General features: G+C 31.6%; 1 protein-coding gene across 1 annotated transcript; it reads right to left on the bottom strand.

Annotated features, from left to right (window-relative positions):
• Positions 1–13,530: 13,530 nt before the first annotated feature.
• On the bottom strand, positions 13,531–15,260 carry LOC133682124 (NAC domain-containing protein 43-like). Its single transcript, XM_062105386.1, has 3 exons — positions 14,940–15,260; positions 14,491–14,759; positions 13,531–14,373 (listed from the first exon to the last, which is right to left on the bottom strand). Exons 1-3 carry the CDS (start codon positions 15,121–15,123, stop codon positions 13,681–13,683), a joined length of 1,146 nt encoding a protein of 381 aa, XP_061961370.1. The 5' UTR covers positions 15,124–15,260; the 3' UTR covers positions 13,531–13,680.
• Positions 15,261–19,659: the final 4,399 nt, after the last annotated feature.

The following is a 19,659-nucleotide window of genomic DNA, read 5'->3' as shown; positions in this document are numbered from 1 at the left end:
CATGAAGAAAACATGGAACTTCTAATTCGTTACATCCAGTATATAAGAGAATAGAAACAAAAAATAAACTTTGAAATTTCCCCCAGTTAATTATAACTTAGTCCTTGTATTTCTTGAAACTATATATCTAATCCCATGTTTCAAGATTTATTTACATCTTAGTTTTCTCATTAGTTACTTGTTGTTTTTCAATTCTCTTTCTTGAAAAATAAAAGAAAGACAGAAGAAACAAGTATGAGAGATTTTGAGGAGGAAAGAAGGTCATTTTAATTAAATAAATAAAAGGACTGGTTAATTAATCTTGATAGAATACAGTGATTGAGTTATAGTTTACTCGGTCTTCGCCACCCCCGTAATGGATTTTGTCACGCTATTTAAATGTTTTGGGTTTGTGTATGTCAATAATAGAGGAAGCCATGCTCCTGACAGCCCATTAAGCTCATACATGGGCGGAGTTTCTTGTTGGCTTTTGGATCTGATGCAATCGGACTGGTATCTCGTTCTGATTTGAGCCTGCTTACAAAAAATGTAGCCATTTGCACGCCCAGAAAATTAAGTGACATGCAAATCCTCATGTAATTTTTTTTATTTTTATTTTACAAGGCAGATAATGTAGTGGACTTAGTTTTATTACTTTCGTCTGATTTTTTATTCTAAGTAACAGAATATTTGGAATGTGTTTTCTTTTTCCTAGCGTCTTCTTTCAATTTGCAAGCATATAAATGCATCTATGTAATGAGTATATATAATTTTAAGATATTTTTGTTAAATATGCCATGGCCAACCCACGTTCTTTCTGTATATGACTATTTGGGAGGGCTGTAAAAATGATTTTTTAAAATGATTTTTTATTTGAAAATAAATTAAAATAATATTTTTCATCTTGATTGCTATAACCATCTGGCAAGTGTAAAAAAGTCCAGCCAACAATTTATGAACAGCAAAACAATATAATAACAAGAAGAAAAGTAGTAATGACGACAACATGAAAATCATAATGCATTAAGGTATTGACTTGTACTTGAAAAAAAATACATATGGTAAAAATTAAAGATTGATAATGCCATCCCATTTTCTGATTCAGACTCAATTTCTGCTTGAAGAAGATCACCGAATCAAAGATGTCTGAACTAGTGCCGTGAAAGCTGGCAGGCGCTAAAAGACACCAGGTTTGTAAAATGCTCGAAGTGTTAGCTGCATGTCTAGGGGAGTTGTTTAAAAAAATTGAATAAATTAAATTAAGAAAAATAATAAAAATCAATTTAAAAATAAGAAAAATAATCTGTTCTAATTTGATCTAGGTTTAATAAAGCTAAAAACAAGTGAAACGATTCAATCAAAATTGAATCAATTGTAAAAAAAAAAAAAAGTATCAACCCCCCACTTCCCCTGCTTTCTTTTTCTCGTTCTCCCCCATCTTTGGTCTCTCTCTCTCTCTCTCTCTCTTTCTTTTTCTTTTTTTGTTGATGAGCTTCTCTTTAACTTACATTACAAACCCAAAATCACTGTATATATTTCTTAATTTGTTTTGAATTGTAATAATAAAATTATAATTTTTCCCTGATAAAAAAATCAGTTTTTTAATTTTATTATTATTTCATATTTTAAATTGAGTTTTGTATATTTATTATTGTTGCATCAATATCTAAAATTTTTTTATAAAAATATATTATCCAACATGTTTTTTATTATTATCTTTATAAATTTTTTAGGGCTAAAAATATACATTTAACCCATTGTGTATCATAGCGCGTGTTAAAAAAAAAAAAAACGTCAGCAACTACACAAATGGGTACCTCAAGTCAGCCAGTCAATCATATCCACACCGTCTATCTTGTCCTTACACATGCTGCAAGATTAATTTGCCATCCCATCGGAACACACATGCCTTCTCTGTCGTTCATATGAACAGATACATCTGTCTAACATTTTACATTGATTCTTGTCCGCATAAGTCCTGTCGGCAGATTGTACATCAAAGTCACGACAACTTCCCTCGCAAATTGTCGATGCCCTTTTAGTGACCAGACAAGAATCACTATGCCAAGCCAACAAACCTTCCAATGCCATCTTCACTTTCTACATTTCTATTGTCCACTGTAGCTTTGTGTAGCTTTAACCATACATCAAGAAACAATAAGTTTTGGCTTCAGGCAAGGATCTAGTCAAGTCCTTTTTTTATATATATTTCTTCAATTCATTTCTTGTATTCAAAATATCTTGTAAGAATATAATATTTTAAACCAAACCCAATCAATTACCTACTAGATCAACATGGTATGATGAGTTTTTAATTTGTTTAATAGACATGACAAAGAAAAGAAAATCATTTGTAAGGTTTAAAATTAAAATTTTAGAAATAATAAACACAACAAGAAAAAAACAATTCAATCAATTCGTGTGGAGAACGACATGCTAACAGACCAACTCCCTGAAAAGCACATGCAAGCAACCAGAACCGATAAAAAAAGAAAACAATGGTAAACACCCTTAAATCAAGCAGATAGATAGAATATCAATGCTCCAAAATCTCTCTTTTTTGCCTTCCTTCTCCTTTTTGTCTACAGCTCTTGGATTTAACCATTCCCCCTAACTGGAAGCTTAAGTGTACGAGAAGAATTAAAAATTCTCCCCTTCTCTTCTATACCCCAAATTGAAGTCATCATGAAAGAATGGCTTCCGATATTTCGACACTCGTAGTGATGATAATATCAGAGGCATACCACAAATCAAGGAATTCCAATAGCTGAAAATACGTGGAAGTATCTTACATTACACACAAACACAGGTCTCATGGTATTTATTACCTTTTGAGTAGGGAATTCAGAAATATTACAAACAAAAAACTGCTACATGGGAAGAAAATGTAAAAAGAAAAAAAAAAGAGCAATTGAATCTGGTCAAGGAGATTTTGGAGTAAAAAAATGACTAAATTTGAGAATCACAAGAATGCCCAAATCTGGTCAAGGGACTAATTAATCAATTGAATAAATAAACAGTTAATTTATTTTATAGAATACAGTGATTGAGTTATAGTTTACTCGATCTTCCCCATCCCGGTAATGGATTTTGTCACGCCATTTAAATGTATTTGGTTGGTGTCTGTGACTAATAGAGGACGCCCTGCTCCTGACAGCCCATACATGGGCGGAGTTTCTTGTGGGCTTTTGGCCCTGATGCAATCGGACTGGCATCTCGTTCTAATTTGAGCATAAAAATGTATCCATTTGAATGCTTCGAAAATTACTAGTTTATTGGCACTGTTATGTTGCGTGTGATGTTGCACATCATATCATTTTTTTTAAAAATCTAACAAAAAAATATATTAAAGACATAGATAATTATTTAATATTATTATTAAATTCAGTCTAGTGAGTTAATCTTGAAATCTTTAGATTCAACATCTTACTGAACTTGAGTTTAAAATTAAATTATATAAAAATTATTCTAACGTGACTTAGTCAAATTAGCCGGTCCAAATATAATCCATCTGACCAATTAAAAAAATATTGAGATGAAATTAACAGGAAAAAAATCTTCCAATCCAATCCTTTATGAAACTTGAGTTTTAAATTAAACCATGTAAAAATTTATTTGATATAACTTAGTTAACTTGACCGATTCAAAGATAATCTGATCGACTAGTAAAAAAAATCTTAGAATAAAATTGAAAAATAAAATTAACAAAAAAAAATAAAAAACTAAATCTTCAGTAGAGAGTGGTAATGCAATATGCAACTCCTCAATTAATTTATTTTTTTATTTTTACAAAGCAGAGAATGCGAAGGATTTAGTTTTATTAATTTGGTCATCTTTTTCACTCAAAGTACCATGATATCTGGAATGTTTTTTTTTTGTTTTGTTTTTGGTGTTTCTTTCAATTTGCAAAAATATAAATGCATCTATGTATTTGTTATACTGAATGTAATTTCAAGATATATATTTTTGTTAAATACGCAATGGCTAGATCATCAAGTTATAATTTAAATAATATGAAAAAAATAAAAAAAATTATACTTGAGCCTATAATTCGAATTATCAAATAACTCAATGCTAATCTAATAGAAGAAAAAATGTAAAACATAAAAAAGCAAGACTTCAAAAAAGAAGAAGAAAACATTAGCTTAAGAAAAGAAAGAAAAAAAAAGCAAAGACACTATAGCGAACCTCCTAAACCTGGTTTAATCTTAAAAACTTGCAACTCGTTGAATTATGAACCAAAGTTCAATCAGAAAGCTTAATTGTCAACCAATTTAATTTTAAAGAATGAAATTGTTAAAAAAATATTAACAAGAAAACTTGCAAAAAAAAAAAAAAACAACAAAAAGAATGAGGATAAAATTTGAGAGAAAAATAGCTAAAAATGATGAAATTGAAAAACAAAATCCCTAACAAAATAAATAACAATTAAATGAATGAGCACTAAATTTAAAAGATTAAAAAAAAAACACAAGGAATGAAATTGAAAACATTTGTAATTTAATAAATTATTTATAGATTAAAAAATAGAATGTGTTGAAATTGAAAAACATTATAGAGGGCTCACCCAATAAAATCAATAAAAAGAAAAGACCAACCTGCCTAGCCGAATTTGGTTAGAGCCCACGTGCGGGTCTTTATTTCTTTTTAGCTGCACCCGGGGTGGATACCCTAATTGTTTTTGGAAAATAATCAGATGATGTGTTGTCTGTAATTGCCTAGATATTGGATGAAAAATCAGGGTTTAAGGTTATTTGATCCAAAAACTTGTTTTTCAACTTTTTTTTTATCAAAAACATCTAGAAAACACCTTAACAACTATGATAGACCTATTTGTGGCCTCATAAAACCTAAAGAACCGTTCACAAAACTGAAATCAATCTGAAATAAAAAATCAAATTGTGCTCAGATTTGTTTTTTTAATGAAATTTAAAGATAAAAAAAACACTTAATATGAACTCTCCTCATCAAATAGAACTATTTGACACAAATATCGACCCTTTTGATAGTTTAAATTGGTGTCAATGATATTTTTCTCTCTCAAACACTGAAATCTAGTGACCCCTCTCTTTCCTCTTTCAACCAAAAACTAAAAAATAACAAAAATAAATTTTTGTATCAAAATTGAATTGAAAAATATTAAGGTATTGCGTAATTATTAAAGTTTAAACACTGAAGTGTATCTTTTCCAAAACTTGTACCATCCCTTCCATGTTTGGTGTCCTTTTCATTGTGGTTCTTCTTTTAATTTCACTTTTGACTAAGAAATCAACAACAATTGGCCTTGAATTATGATGAAATCACACAAAATATAATTTTGAGGATCAAAATAATTTTTTAAAAAATACACAATGACATCTACGGTAAATTGTAAGAAGATACAAAGTACCGGCTCCACAGTGAAATAATCACGCGTTTTAGATTGTAAGTCATTGGAAACCAAGATATGAGTTGGTATCCCCGATTCCCCGTATAATATTAAAATTTGAATTAAAAAAAATATAAAAAAAATCCAGTCATCATTAACCCACTAGGAAAACTACCTAAACTAACAATAAAAATAGAAATTATATAACCATCTAAGTAGTAGCCCGATGGTAAGAACTTGAGACCAAGAGGTTTGCTTTCTTTGTGGTCTCAGGTTCGAGACCTGTGGTTGCTCATATGATGGTCACTGGAGGTTTACATGGTCGTTAACTTCAGGACCTGTGGGATTAGTCAAGGTGCGCGCAAACTAGCCCAGACACCCACATTAAATTAAAAAAAATAAAAATTATATAATTGATGTGCAACGTCTCAGTATTTTTCATTTTTTTTTGGCTTAAATACTAGCATGTTGCTTGCGCTACGCCGTTGCATGATAAAACAAATTCAACATAAAGAAATAATAATAAATATATTGATTCCAACTAAAAATTAAATTAAAAGGTTAATATAAAAATACATAGATCTAATTTTAAATTTTTTATTGTATTGATAATGATAATTAATAATATTATCAATGACATCACATCATCAATTACAATATATGTCAAGACTATCTTGAAGTTTGGTGAAATCGCAGCACAGGCTTTGGGAAATTAGCAGTTAGCTGCGTAACATTTTCAAGGTTGTTTTTGTAAAAGCATTAATTAAAGATTGAAATTAGAGAGGATTTCCATCTGCCAAACAGTAAAATTTCTAGATTTTTCAATGGGATTTGTATGATTATCCTGGAGGAAAAAAAAAAAAAACATTATCATTCACTCACCTGACTTGTATAAGAATTAGAAGCTTGAAGTCGGCAGTAAACGCATAAATTTAATTAATTAAGTGATTCAGAAATATACAAGCACAGTATTGCGGTCCACACCAACTTTTTTTAACATAAAAAAAAATTTAGACAACATTAACGTTTTAAAAAGGCAAATAATAATAATAATAATTAGATTAGATCATTGACTTGATTAGATTTAATAAAATAATATGATTAAAAAACAACAACAATAAATAAACCAAACTAAACAAAAAAAATTAAATAAAAAATAAATACTTTTCAATATCATGAAAATAGATCCTCTTGATATTCTTAAGAGGTCTTCCTATTCCTATTTGATAACAAAATAGAAATTAAATGATAACATGATAATCATATTGATTAAAAAATAAAAAAAATCCAAATTTCTACTTCTAGCAAGTCAAATATTAAAGGACAAGGTTGAAAAAAATAAAATTAAAAAAAGGACAAGGTTGAAAAAAATCCAAATTTAACTTATATGTTTTTTAAATAAATATCATGGATTAATTTGAAATATATATACTCGTAATTTTATCATTGTTTTCTCAATAAATTAGGAGCAGATTTATGAGTGATACATATTATTTTTTTTGATAAGAAACGAGAGAATATATTATATGAAAAATGAGTGATATATCAATCATGAACTAATAAATTTCCAAAAGAATCTCTCTAGCAAATAATTAAGGTTGTGTTTGATTTAATATCACAGGAAAATAATAAATATAGAAAAGATATAAACGAGTTTGGTTAAGAATGTAAATATAAAATAAATTCATTTCTTGAATAGTTTTGAAATAAATATCAGGAGACATGTTTTTGTTGTTGTTTCGAGTGTGTTATTTCAAAGCTGCAATGAAACACTACATAATAGATTTTTGAAAAGGCTTTTATTCTCTTGATGGGTGGAGGCTAGCGAAAAGAGCATAAATGTCCTATCATAGACCCCTAAAATATTTTATTAAAGAAAGGGATTGGTCTTCCCTACCATTGAATCGCATCAAATACCCTTCCAGATTTGATTCTCTGGCCTTGGTTTTCAAGAAAGAGATGTGATGAGCTTCACTTTCAATTCATCTACAAATTAGAATTATTGTATATACCCCAATTTCGATCAAGATGTAACCCCTTGCCCACACTCTCCGACCCCACCCACCTAACTTGATTAATCAGTCACTAATGTTGAGCTCTCCCTGTAAACTGTACAGTCTCTTTGGCCCGATATATGCAGTAGGATATATATATTCTGTAACTTGGGGAAAATAACGACGAATCATAGAAATGGAAGCTCCACTAAGTCGTAGCTAACGCCCAATATTTTGCCTAGAGACCACAGTCACCTGATGCAATTCTGACTTGCATTTGTCGGCATATCCTAATCGGAATTCGGTTTCACATTCTTTATACGAGAGGTCATGTTTCCCATGGCGTGGAAATAGATTGATGCATGATCGCATGTAAAAAGGTTATTGCTTAGGTTCCTCTTTTTTTTCCCTCTCGAGTAGACAGATCCGAAAACAAGCTTATCAATTATAATCCGGGGTTGACTTCTGTAAAGAATAAAAAGACGAAAGAAAATCGAGCGCAAGTGTATGATTATAATTAACCTTCAGCAATGAGATCATGTCTTACGCGTCTAGATGTGTTGGCTTCTTGTTTTTGGTGAGAGCTCTTCTCGCTAAAGTTAGCAGGGAAGATAGATACCCATCTGATCATCTCTCCGCACGAACATCAAGCAGCTGCTACTCGGAGTATATGTTGATTTTGTTGCCTCTCTTCTCGTCGTCGGAGCATCGGCAGGCATCTCCTCATGGCAGAAACGAGATGTTACAACACGTATTTTTTTTCCCTCTTAAAGCTAGGAGTGAGCTTGGTGTCCGTAGACTAATTAATTATTAATATATTTTTTATGACTAATTTTTTGAGGCTACGAATTTAATGATTAGATAAATTTTTAGTGATTTTGATATTTATGATATTTGAACTAGTAATTTTTAGAAAAAAAATTTTAGGATATAACTAGTTAAGGTTTTTTTTAAAAAAAAAATTAATTAATTATTATTATTATTTTAGTGAAAGGGTTGAGATTTCATTAATGTAAAGAGAATTACAAGAAAAAGAGATTGGGCTAAAAGAGCTTGATGGTGTAAATCAATACTCAACAGTGCAGATTTCACGAATTGGTATGTCAAAATGGGCCCACCTTTAACTTATCATTTTATACTCTTGTCACGAAAAAGATACTCAATTACTCCGTTGATCAAGAGCCGGCTGATTATCGTGCTACATGACACGAAGGAGTGTTTCTCCGGTCTGTCTTCCCTTGGTACCATTCTTGTTTTACTTTAATATGATATCAGGGAAGCATTATCGTCAACTCTCAGTATCCGAATTCACACCTGGTTAATTGTCAGCAACAGCTGCATTGCTGCTGACATGGGATATATATCAAGTAGTATGTATAGTTGTAAAAAACTAAAATTAAAGAGGTTTTTTACTGTTTATGCACAGAAAGTGCATGGAAATGACATCGTTTATTAAACCTTTAATTTAAGAATGTTAATTTCAATCCTTCTATATAAAAAGCCAAATGTTCAAATAAGTCATCTTTGCTCACAGGGAGCGAGGGAGCTGGTTGGAGAACTAGAGAAGGAAAGCGAAAATCATAGGAACACTGTTTTTTGTTTTTTGTTTGGAGAATGGATCAATTTTAACCTTCATCGTATAAATATAAATATAACCCTTCTAAGTCTATTTTAGTTGATCAAGGTGAGTTTTTGACAAGGAGGATGATGAGGCTCCTGGAGTAAGGTGTTGTTTCCGAACACGATCCAAACAATGTTTTATAAAAATTTTAATTTTTTAATTTTAAATTATTTTTTATGTTTTTAAATTGTTTTAATTTGTTGATATTAAAATTAATTTTTTTAAAATAAAAAAAATATATTATTTTGATGATTTTCAAGCAAAAAACACTTTGAAAAACAATCATAATCAAAATCATTTTGATACATTTTTGAGCTAGTAATCACTGGCCGTCCAGGTGATTATACGAGAACAAGTTCAAGCTGAGACAACTAAACTTAATGGTGAGTTGGGCGGAGACTGCCCAACTAGGGGATAAATTAAATGTCATTGAGCAGCTATTAACAACTCTCATTGGTACCTATACTCCCCCTGGACATCCTCCTGATTTCGAAGAAGATCCGCCTTCGTCTCCTTCTTCAGTTTCTGTCCACTACATAAATAAATTGTATTTAAAATATTTTTTAAATTAATAATACAAATTTGCTCTTTTTTTAATTTAATTTTGTTTTAATTGTATTGTTCTTTTTTATTTTTAAAATAATTACATATAATATCAACAAAATTACCAATGAAATTTAAAAAACCAATGGAATTACCAACGAACTAAGTCCCTCGGAGAATTGAAAAAAATTACATGACTTGCCACTGTTAGATGCAATTTTTGACAGATTAATTTCGTTGATAATATGCATATAATCATCGATGGATTTACCAATGGTTTATTTTGTCAGTAATATGCCATAATCACTAATGGATTTACTGAGAGAATTAATGTCGGAAATGTTTTTTGTTTGGTGTGATAATCTCATCGATAAATCCATCATTGATTATATTACCGATAGAATGATCGATTAAATGGAAATCATTGATGATATGTTTTCTGATGAGATGTTTTTATCTGTTTTTCCATTAGTAATTTTTTTTTTGATGGAATTAATGTTTAAAGACTGATATAATATTCCATCGATAATCTGCAATTTTCTAGTAGGGTTCCTCGGTCTTGTGGGGTTTGTCTTATGCCTATGTTGAATATTTGATCGAATTGGGATTTATGACTTAAGTTTATTTTTTTAATGAAATTTATGTTTAAGATGGAAAACTCTTATAAGTGTCATAACATTTTAAATTCAGGGTCCAAATCGTTTATGCGTATTTTAACATGGGATCTAAAGTCCTTACATTTAGAAAAATCCTTAGGTTTTAAAAGTGGTTTAAACCTGAATAGAGATTAAAAAAAAAACCTATATTTGATGATATTAAGTGGCTTATGGTAAGTGTGTAGAGGGAACCTATACTTGGATAAATTTTTAAAGTTTAAAACTTTTATTACAAGGAGGTGCCCTTTAATATTAGCCTAGATGGGCCTATCTAAGGTGGTGCTATTTATATATGAATGAAGTCATTTTTCTTGTTACTTATAATTTTTTCTAAGTTTGCATAATCTATTTTTATCATTATGAAAGTCTATTGTGTGTGACTTGAGATAGGTGCCAATGATGATTGGTAGTTTGACAACATCTTTTGCCAATATACCATTATTTTTTATCCTATTTAATGGAGTTCTGACCGGAGTCATTCTAAAGGAATCAATTCTCATGTGTGAAAACCTCATAGGAGAGGATTTTTACTACACCCTTATCATCCACAAAGATTTTATATACCTCGTGGCTAGAAAGGATGGTGATGATTACCAATACATCCTTATAGGAAAAGGCTACACCCTCTTCATCCACGAGACTAAAGATTATTGATTCATGCCATGTGTTTCAAAAATTCAAGGCGATAAATACATGCTTCCCATATGTTTTCCTTTCCCTGTTGGAGTCTTCACTTATTGAGAGACCTTTTATAATTCTATTAATTTTAAAAAAATGCCTCATGGGTTGCACTTGACTTTCCCCTCTTGTTAAGAGCCATTTTTTTCACGAATTGTTAGAGATAACCCTCAATGATTAGTTTCTTTATCTTTTTTCTAAGGGCATAACTATCCTTGATGTCTTTTCTTTGACTTTTTGAAACAAGTAGTATTTGTTGGGGTTTCATATTTATGTGTCGCCTTTTCTAAAATTAGAATACCACATAAATTCTTTCCAATTGATCACAAATACCATGGTTTTAATAGTGGTAAAAAAATGTGGTAATGCGTTTTAAAAAGACAAGAAAACTATAGAGTGACCATTTTAGGATCTTTTTAGGTCTTTGAGGTCTAATAAAAGACTGGCCATGCTTGCACTTGGAGAATTCTTATTTTTTCTTATGCTTTTAGATCTTAGGGTAATCCTAGCTAAACACACTTGTCTTCTCTAAGTGAATGTGATTTTTCATGACTAGCTTAACCTTAAAAAGAGTTCAATCTAGAAAAGCATAAAGTTATTTCTATAAAGTATGGAAGGCCTCTATGTAAATTTGGGTAAGCAATCCTTTTAGTAGAAGCATCTATTTGTTAAACCTCTGTAAGTATGCTTTAGTGCTTTCATCATTCTAATGGGTGATAAAAAAGACATCAGTAAAACTCTTCTTGGTAGAGATATTTATGCTAAAATAAGAAACAAGATTTGCATAAAGATCATTGAAATCAATAATGGAGTCAAGCTCTAGGTTATGGTATCATGCCTAGGTGAGCTTACAGAACATGATTAATAAGATCTTACACAAGTCCCTTGTATATTAACTCCAAGTGACCGCATACAATTTTCACATGTTCTTATAGATTTATAAGCCAAGTTTATTCTTATGACGATAAAGTCTTTAAAGAGATAAGTGTCTAATACTTGTTTAAACAATGGAGAACCCCCTCTCCCCCCCCACTTAGTGGGTTTCTACTCTTCCTTAAAGGTTTGTATAACCATGAATTTCACTTTTTAGAACCTTTTTTGGTTCAAGACTATCTGAGAAAGACTTTAACAAGGAGTAATGATGATAATGATAGTTACCCTTATGAATTCAACTACTAGATGTTGTCTTTGAACTTATAGAGATCATACTTGGAGTACCTAGGTGATATGCATTGAATGGCGGGACCCTAAAGCCCAAGTCCAAGCCTCTACCTAAGTAAAATGAGTTTTAAGATGGCTTGTCCTGAATCCATTACCCATGAATGGCTCGTGCTTGGTGATGTAAAGCCTATACCTATCAATAAACAATTTCAGTTTTGTCCATTTGCAATAAATTAATGAAAGGAAAATAGTGCCTGAAGATATAATGAGGCCAGAAATTACTTTGATCCAGGAAAAGAGGAAGGTAATAAAGAAATGCGAGATTGTACATGCGAAGGTGGTTATTGTCGAATTCTAAAAGGAAAAAGTATGTAGCTACTACTTTGCTAGAAAAAAGGATGTGAGCTTCTATGGTTAGTGGCATGCCTTAGAATCACGTGCCTAGTGTATTTGATCACTTGTTCTCATTGGGATATTTTTTTAACAATTCAACTTTTATTAAAAAAAAAATTATATGGATTTTGCTCTTAACTATCATAACTTCAACTTCTCTCTTTGTCTCTGACTATATTGTTATGTGATAATTTAGGGGCTACTTTTTTATCTGTCAACTCAATTTTTCATTCTCGTACTAAAAATATTGAAGTTGATTATTATTTTATTTACAATAGAGTTGCCAAGCTGGAAATTCAAGTTCATTTCATCTCTTCCAAAGACCAACTAGATGATGTTTTTACTAAACCTCTACCTCATGCTTCATTTGCTCATATTCGGTCCAAGCTTCGAGTAGAGTCTTCACTTTTAATTTGAAAAAACATATTATGGAAAGAGAATCTCTTATAGAAACTACCTTATATATTTATATACCTTATATAGCTTTGTTATAATGTGTAGTGCATTTCATTATTATTATTATTATTATTATTATTATTATTATTGTGCACAACCTCAAATATATATAAATACAAAAGATGGTGCTATATGGTTTACATCTATTACTATTCATACAAACCTATCTCTCCATGATCTTTGCTATCTGTGCCATACTGGGGGGGGGGGGGGGGGTAACACGCTAATACTTGCACTTTTCTCTCCTGTTCAAGAGATACAGATAAAAAAATCACGTTTCTTTGACTTGATGGATTGCCTTTAAAAGCAGCGATTAGAAAGAATCTCTCCAAAATCAATCAGGGTAGCCCTTAGTTAGCGAAACGGCTAGGTCCTACCACCTTTTTTTTCATGATATTACATGGACCAAATAAGCCCTTAAGCTGCACCTCAAACAAACCGACAAAGCATGTGACTCAACTCAAAAATAATTACCCACATGACCATCTTGATCATTCGTTTTTTCTTTTTGGGATAAAATCTTGATCATGTTAGAGAAGAATAAAAAGGTAGAATTATTAATGCAGTTAGAAAGGTATTATCATACCACAGTCACAGTTGGCTAGCTAGGTTTGTAGAAAAACAAATTAAAAAAATGGTAGACACCTTGATAAGTAAAGATAATGGGTTGACAGTGTCATCGCATCTAAGAACCCTTCACTTTTATTTATTTCTTAATGTTACTACATGCTTTACATTACTTGCATTATTACCACACATATAAAACTGCTGTCATCATAAAACTATACTGACTTTAAGGACTATAGAATGATTATTTGTAGGGTAATTCTGTTATGCACCTGTGTTTGACAACTGGCATAGTGTGTCGGGGGAAGATCTAGTGGTAAAATTCCAGAGGTCTATCTCGTTGTTATAATCTTGAGTTCCATGATAAGATCTGTTTGATGGTAACGGAAATGATGATCGTAAGGTTGGCAATCGGAGATCATGATGAAGATCAGTAGGGGTGCAATAAGTCATGGTTGGGTCAATGCAGGGTAATTGCCTAGAGGTTTCAGTCTGGCCATTAAGCTGATAAGCAAATAGACGATCAAGGGTTGCCCAGTTGTCAAGGCCAGAGTCCAAGGGGTAACCCATCTGGTTAGTTATTGAACCTTCATTGTCTGTGATCATGGGTTGGTAGCAATTTTGGCTACTGATAGAGTTTGGACTCTCTAGGCTTGGAAGCTTCATGAATCCATCATGGTGGACATAGTTGATTGCTGTGTCAGCAGGCCTGAGATATCTAGCAGTAGCACTATTGTCTGCTACATTTTCTTCTTTGCAAGTCCTTCCCATATAATGAAATGTCTGATCTATAGTGCCTTCATCGCAAGAACTTAACATCTGGTTCCTTGTATCTGCACTGATGGGTGATGAACTAAAAGGTTTGTCCAGGGTTTTGTTGAGGTTTTTCTTCTTGAAGATACGGCAAACCACCCATCCCTCTTCCTGTGCCGCCTCCTCTTCCATAACATTGGAGACCTAGACATAAAAGAAAAATTATGATCACAAATATAATGCAAACATGATCAATAACTCGCTAATAACAACTTGACTACAAAACCAGTATTACTAGATATCAAGGTTAAACCTGCTTACATTGGTATCACTGGTGCTATCGTCCAGCCTATATTCATGCATAATCCAATCGGATTTTTGTCCATGTGGGGCTCGGCCTTTGTAGAAGACAAGAGTCTTTCTCATTCCAATCCGCTTGCCAGTGCTGTATATCACCTTGTCACGGCCAGTAGCCTTCCAAAACCCAGCAGCAGTTGCCCGATTGGTGCGCGTACCAGTTGGATATTTCTTGTCCTTGTGGCTAAAGAAGTACCAATCATTTTGTGGGGTGGTTCCTATTTTGCATCTCTCTGCAAGAAACCGATCGAATCCACATTATCACTTCCGAACACATCAAATATCATTAATTTGAAGAGGATGTAAGAATATATACATGGAACTTGAAGAGGATAAAGTTATAAGAGTTCTTTCACGATTTAGAAAGAAATCACAAGGAATATTATAGAAGCACACTAGATATAATGAAGCACCTTGTATATCCCACGGTTCAAGCTTATTAAGATCAACATCTCGGATCACGTCTAAGTCAATCTTCTCAAACGAGACCTTCTTCCTCAAGTAGTAATGCAAAAGCTCTTCTTCTGTGGGGTGAAATCGAAATCCAGGAGGGACCTGGGATTGACCATTAACAGATATACTCATGTTTTCTGTCATTCGCGAGGGAGAGAGGATTAGGGAAAACTATATTTAGGAAAAGAGATAGTGGTGGAGTAACTGAAATAATGGTGGTGTACCAAAATGGGTACCTATGGAGGACTTTATATATGTGCGGCAGGACATAAACGGCCAAAGATACACGAGAAAATTAATGTCTGTTTTCATGGTGACTATAGCAATGGTCTTCAAGCGGGGTTCAGTCTACTGTGCGTCCGAGAAGAGCGACCCACCTACCTCGATCGGGAAAGGGGCCGGGATTTTTTTTTGGAAATTCAAAGTGGGTCCATGAGTAGGGTATCAGATTTAGGTCCCACATGGACGTTGTTGTTGGCAACTAGACTACAGGGGGCACGCCCCCATCGCAACTATGACACTCGACCTTAAAATCTCCATAGAAAAGCTCCTCTCTTGAACAATCTCTCTCTTCTCTCTGTCTCTCTTTCTACTTGTGCAACCACCACAACGAGAAAAAGATGATGGGTGGGTCTCCCTCTGCCCTTTCGTTTCGCTTGTGCAACCACCGCAACAAGAAAGAAATGATGGGGTCGGCAACGTGTTATCGTGCCGCGTTCAAGACAAAGAAGGAGATGCTATAGTATGACAGGAGTGGACACGAGCTCTGTATATTGATGGAAAAACACACGATAATATTGTCATGACCAAACGGCAACTTTACTTGGGTTTGAATATAAAAGAGGTTTAAATTCTACATTTTTTAAAGCAGGAGAGATATTAATGGTAACTGAGTTACAATTCATTTAGCACATGAATTACTTTTCAATCAAATCATATTAAAATTAAATCAACCTTCCATGTGATCATTGAATACATGACCAAGGTTTTATGAAATAATATTTGAAATCCTAGTTAATGAAAAAAACATGTTCTCATTATCATGTCGGGAAGCAAGCTCATTTAATTACCAGCTAGAACAACCTCTCGACTTACACAGTTGGTATAATTAAGAATTCTTTGGTATATACTCCGTTAACCACAACTAATATAGGAGGAGAATTCACGTTTTTATTATTTAAAAAAACTATTCATGTAAATAATTTTTTTTTAAATTTAGTTTTTTTTTTCAATTTTTTTTTAGATTTTCTTATTACCAGAATTGTGAGTTTAGCTAATTAAATTGATATATATATATATATATATATTGAATTTTTAACCCTTTAATATTTGATTAATTTGAAATTAGACTTCATAATTAAACTTTAATATTTGATATATATTCCATTAACCACAACTAATATAGGGGGAGAATTCACGTTTTCCTTGTCAGAAAACACTATTCAAGTAAATAATATTTTTTTTATTTTATTTTTTTATATTGGATTTTCTCATTACCAAGATTGTGAGTTTAACTAATTAAATTGAGTTTTTTTTTGTATTTTTTATTGAATTATTCTCAAATTCTAACCCTTCAATATTTGGTTGATTTGAAATTATACTTTATAATTTTTTATAATTTACTTTTTTTGAGATTACCTTGATATTTTTACTCGGGTCACGAGTTAGGTGGATTAACCTATATTGACTCGTGTTATTTTTTTTTGACATATTATTTGCAAATCAAGTGTCAACCCAACATTAAGATGTTTCTCTGACATAAAAACCCTGATAATAAACTAATTAAAACAAGTTATAAAATCAATTCTTAAAAAAATTTATAACTCTAAAAGCACTGAAATGAAAAGTAAAAACTTATGGTTGTGAATTAGTTTCGATAGATCAATTTTAGTTTTGATTTTCTTTCCCTTTGATATATTTAAAATAAAGTCCTTCTGTTATTTTGTTTTTAAAATTCCATCCATATTTTGTATATAAAACTAATAAAATGACTTAAATACAATCAACACTGATAACCTTTAACCTAACGAATCAATTTTAAGTTTTTTCTATGGAATTAATCTTAAATTTTATAAAAAAAATGAATATCATAATTTTAATTTTCTATATAGAAAGTTTGGTTTTAATAATAAAAGAACAGAAGAGATATTAATTTTAAGGCTACTGGTGTTTTTTTGAGAGAAAGAAGAAAGGTATTTAGGCTACTATATATTTTTTGTGAATTAAAATTAGAATTTTAGGATGGAAAATAAAAATAATGATATTAAGATTTTAAATTTATTGGATTTATTTTCAAGTCTTAAAATTAATTATATCATAAAAAAATTAAAAATAATCAATAAGATGGAATATTTTTGGCATTGAGGAAATTTAAGTCAATTCATTAATTTTATATGCACAATATGGAGAGAACTTTGAAAAAAGTAACAAAAGAAATTGATTTTAAATATATCAAGCATACAGAGGTATAAACTTAATTAATGGAGAGTGCAAGGAGTAATTCTCAAGTTTAATCTAGGATGATAAACGTACAAAGTACTTTTTCTAGTTTTTTCAATGACTCAAAGTTAAGAACTCTCTCTAATAACTTACTAAGTTCACATTTGAAAAGTATTGTCTCGCTTCTTGCTCTCTCTCTTTTTTTTTAAATATAGTTTTATCTTTTATTTAGTCGTTATATTTCTTGCATCTTTTGTAATGATTGAGTCTATTTACTTTTCTTCATCTTGTTCCGTTACCGTCTCTTTGTTAAAACGTTGTCGTTTATAAGTTGATGTGGCATGTTACCCTCCTAAATTAGAACAATTCAATCAATAGAAAAAAGAATGAGGTTTCAATCAAAACAATTTAAAAACAACAAGGACCAAACTATTATTTATTTTCTTTTCACTTTCCATGTTACTATTTTTTTAAAATTTTTTTTCCTAAATATGTAAAATATGTGTGGGACCCGATTGAAATTGTGAAGAGTTTTTTTAATCGTTTTAATAGTTTAAAAATAATAAAATACATTTAAAAAAAGAAGAAAAATCCTCACACGCAATTTTTTTAAAATAGAGTATAATAACTAGTGGAGGATTAGGCTTAGTAGTTAAAGATCTATGGTTGATCGATATTGTACACCATCATGTTTTGTTTTATTAATTGCAACTGTCATAACCCAATTTTTGATCATTTTTATTTTAATTATTATTATTATTTTATTTACTGAAAATGATAAAAAATGATAATAATGATGAAAAACAAGTAAAAAAAAATAAATGAAGAATGAATTAAAATTTGGGTTAAGGGCAACATGATTGGAAGCTTAAAGATTTAATTAAATTTTTGACTTGTTTAAATTAATCAAAACAAGGGTTTAATTGTAGAATTGATAAGTTTTGAGACTTAATTAAGCTTTAAATTAATTTAATTCATCAAATCAAGGGTTTTAATTGGAGAATTGATAAGTTTTGAGACTTAATTAAGCTTTAAATTAATTAAATTAATGAAATCAGGGACTTAATTGAAGAAATATCAAAGTTTGGAGTTTAATTGGGGTCCAAATTGCAACAATTAAAATACAAGGACTAACTTGTAAAAGGCGCTGAAATGCAGGGGTCCAATTACAATTTAACTAGGGGCTTAATTACAAAACTTTCCAAACTTCAAGGGCCAAAATGCATATAGCTGTGAATACCGAAACGACACCGTTTCCCGTTACTGTTCATCTTCCTCACCCGACAGAAACGGACGCCCACCGCCGCACAACCATTACTTCTGCAATTATCACACTTTATGGTTGGAAGAAACATCATTGTTTTCTCTGGCTATAAAAGCCATAGAACGACTGAGCACAAAAAAGGGGAGGAGAAGAAGAAAAACTGGGAGAGGAAAGAAAAAAAAAGGGAAGAAAAACTGGGGAGTGAAAAGGGGGAAAACAATGGGATTTTAGAAGAGAAACCGAAAAAAACTTCAGCTAAACCCAGACAAAAAACCAGAGAAGAAAATCAGAGCAAAGAAGAGAGAAAAAGCAGAGCACAAATCCAAAGCAATAATACACAGAGAGAGGGGAAAAGAAACCGAAGAAAAGCAGGGAAAACAGGGGAAGCACACAAGGGGATGAAGAAAAAATGAAGACGGGGAACTAACACAGAAAAACAGAGGAAAAATAAAACCCACGGACGAAGAACAAAGAAAAAAACAGATACACAGAGAGAGAGGGAGAGAATCCTGAGAGCAGAAGAAAGCAAGAGATAAAGCGGAAGAAGGGAGAGGACGTTGCTCGGCCAGATCGACACCAGAGTTTCCATCTTCGGTCTTCAAGGTGCAGGTCAGTAGCACAGAGGACGTTGTTCGGCCAGGTCGTCACCAGAGTTTTCATCTTCGGTCTTCAAGGTGCACGTCAGTAGCATTCTTTTTCCCTCATCTTTCCTTTTTAATTACACTAGCACTGTTTCCAGCATGCGTTAGTAATTCACGCGTGCTTCTTCTCCTTTTGCCCGGCTGGGTCCAGCCCAGCCCCCACATGGGCTGAGCTAGGCCCAGCCCCCAAAAACATAAATAAAAAAAAATAAAAAAAAATAAAAATAGAAAAAATGTGTCTGCATAAATAAAAATAATATAAATTTATTGGTTTATTCACTGACGCCAGAGTCAGGAATAAAAATACCGGTTTAAATTTATATTATTTTTATTCAT

Source organism: Populus nigra, chromosome 2 (assembly GCF_951802175.1).
Source record: "Populus nigra chromosome 2, ddPopNigr1.1, whole genome shotgun sequence".
Classification (NCBI taxonomy): Eukaryota; Viridiplantae; Streptophyta; class Magnoliopsida; order Malpighiales; family Salicaceae; genus Populus; species Populus nigra.
This window is presented reverse-complemented; position numbering and strand designations above follow the sequence as displayed.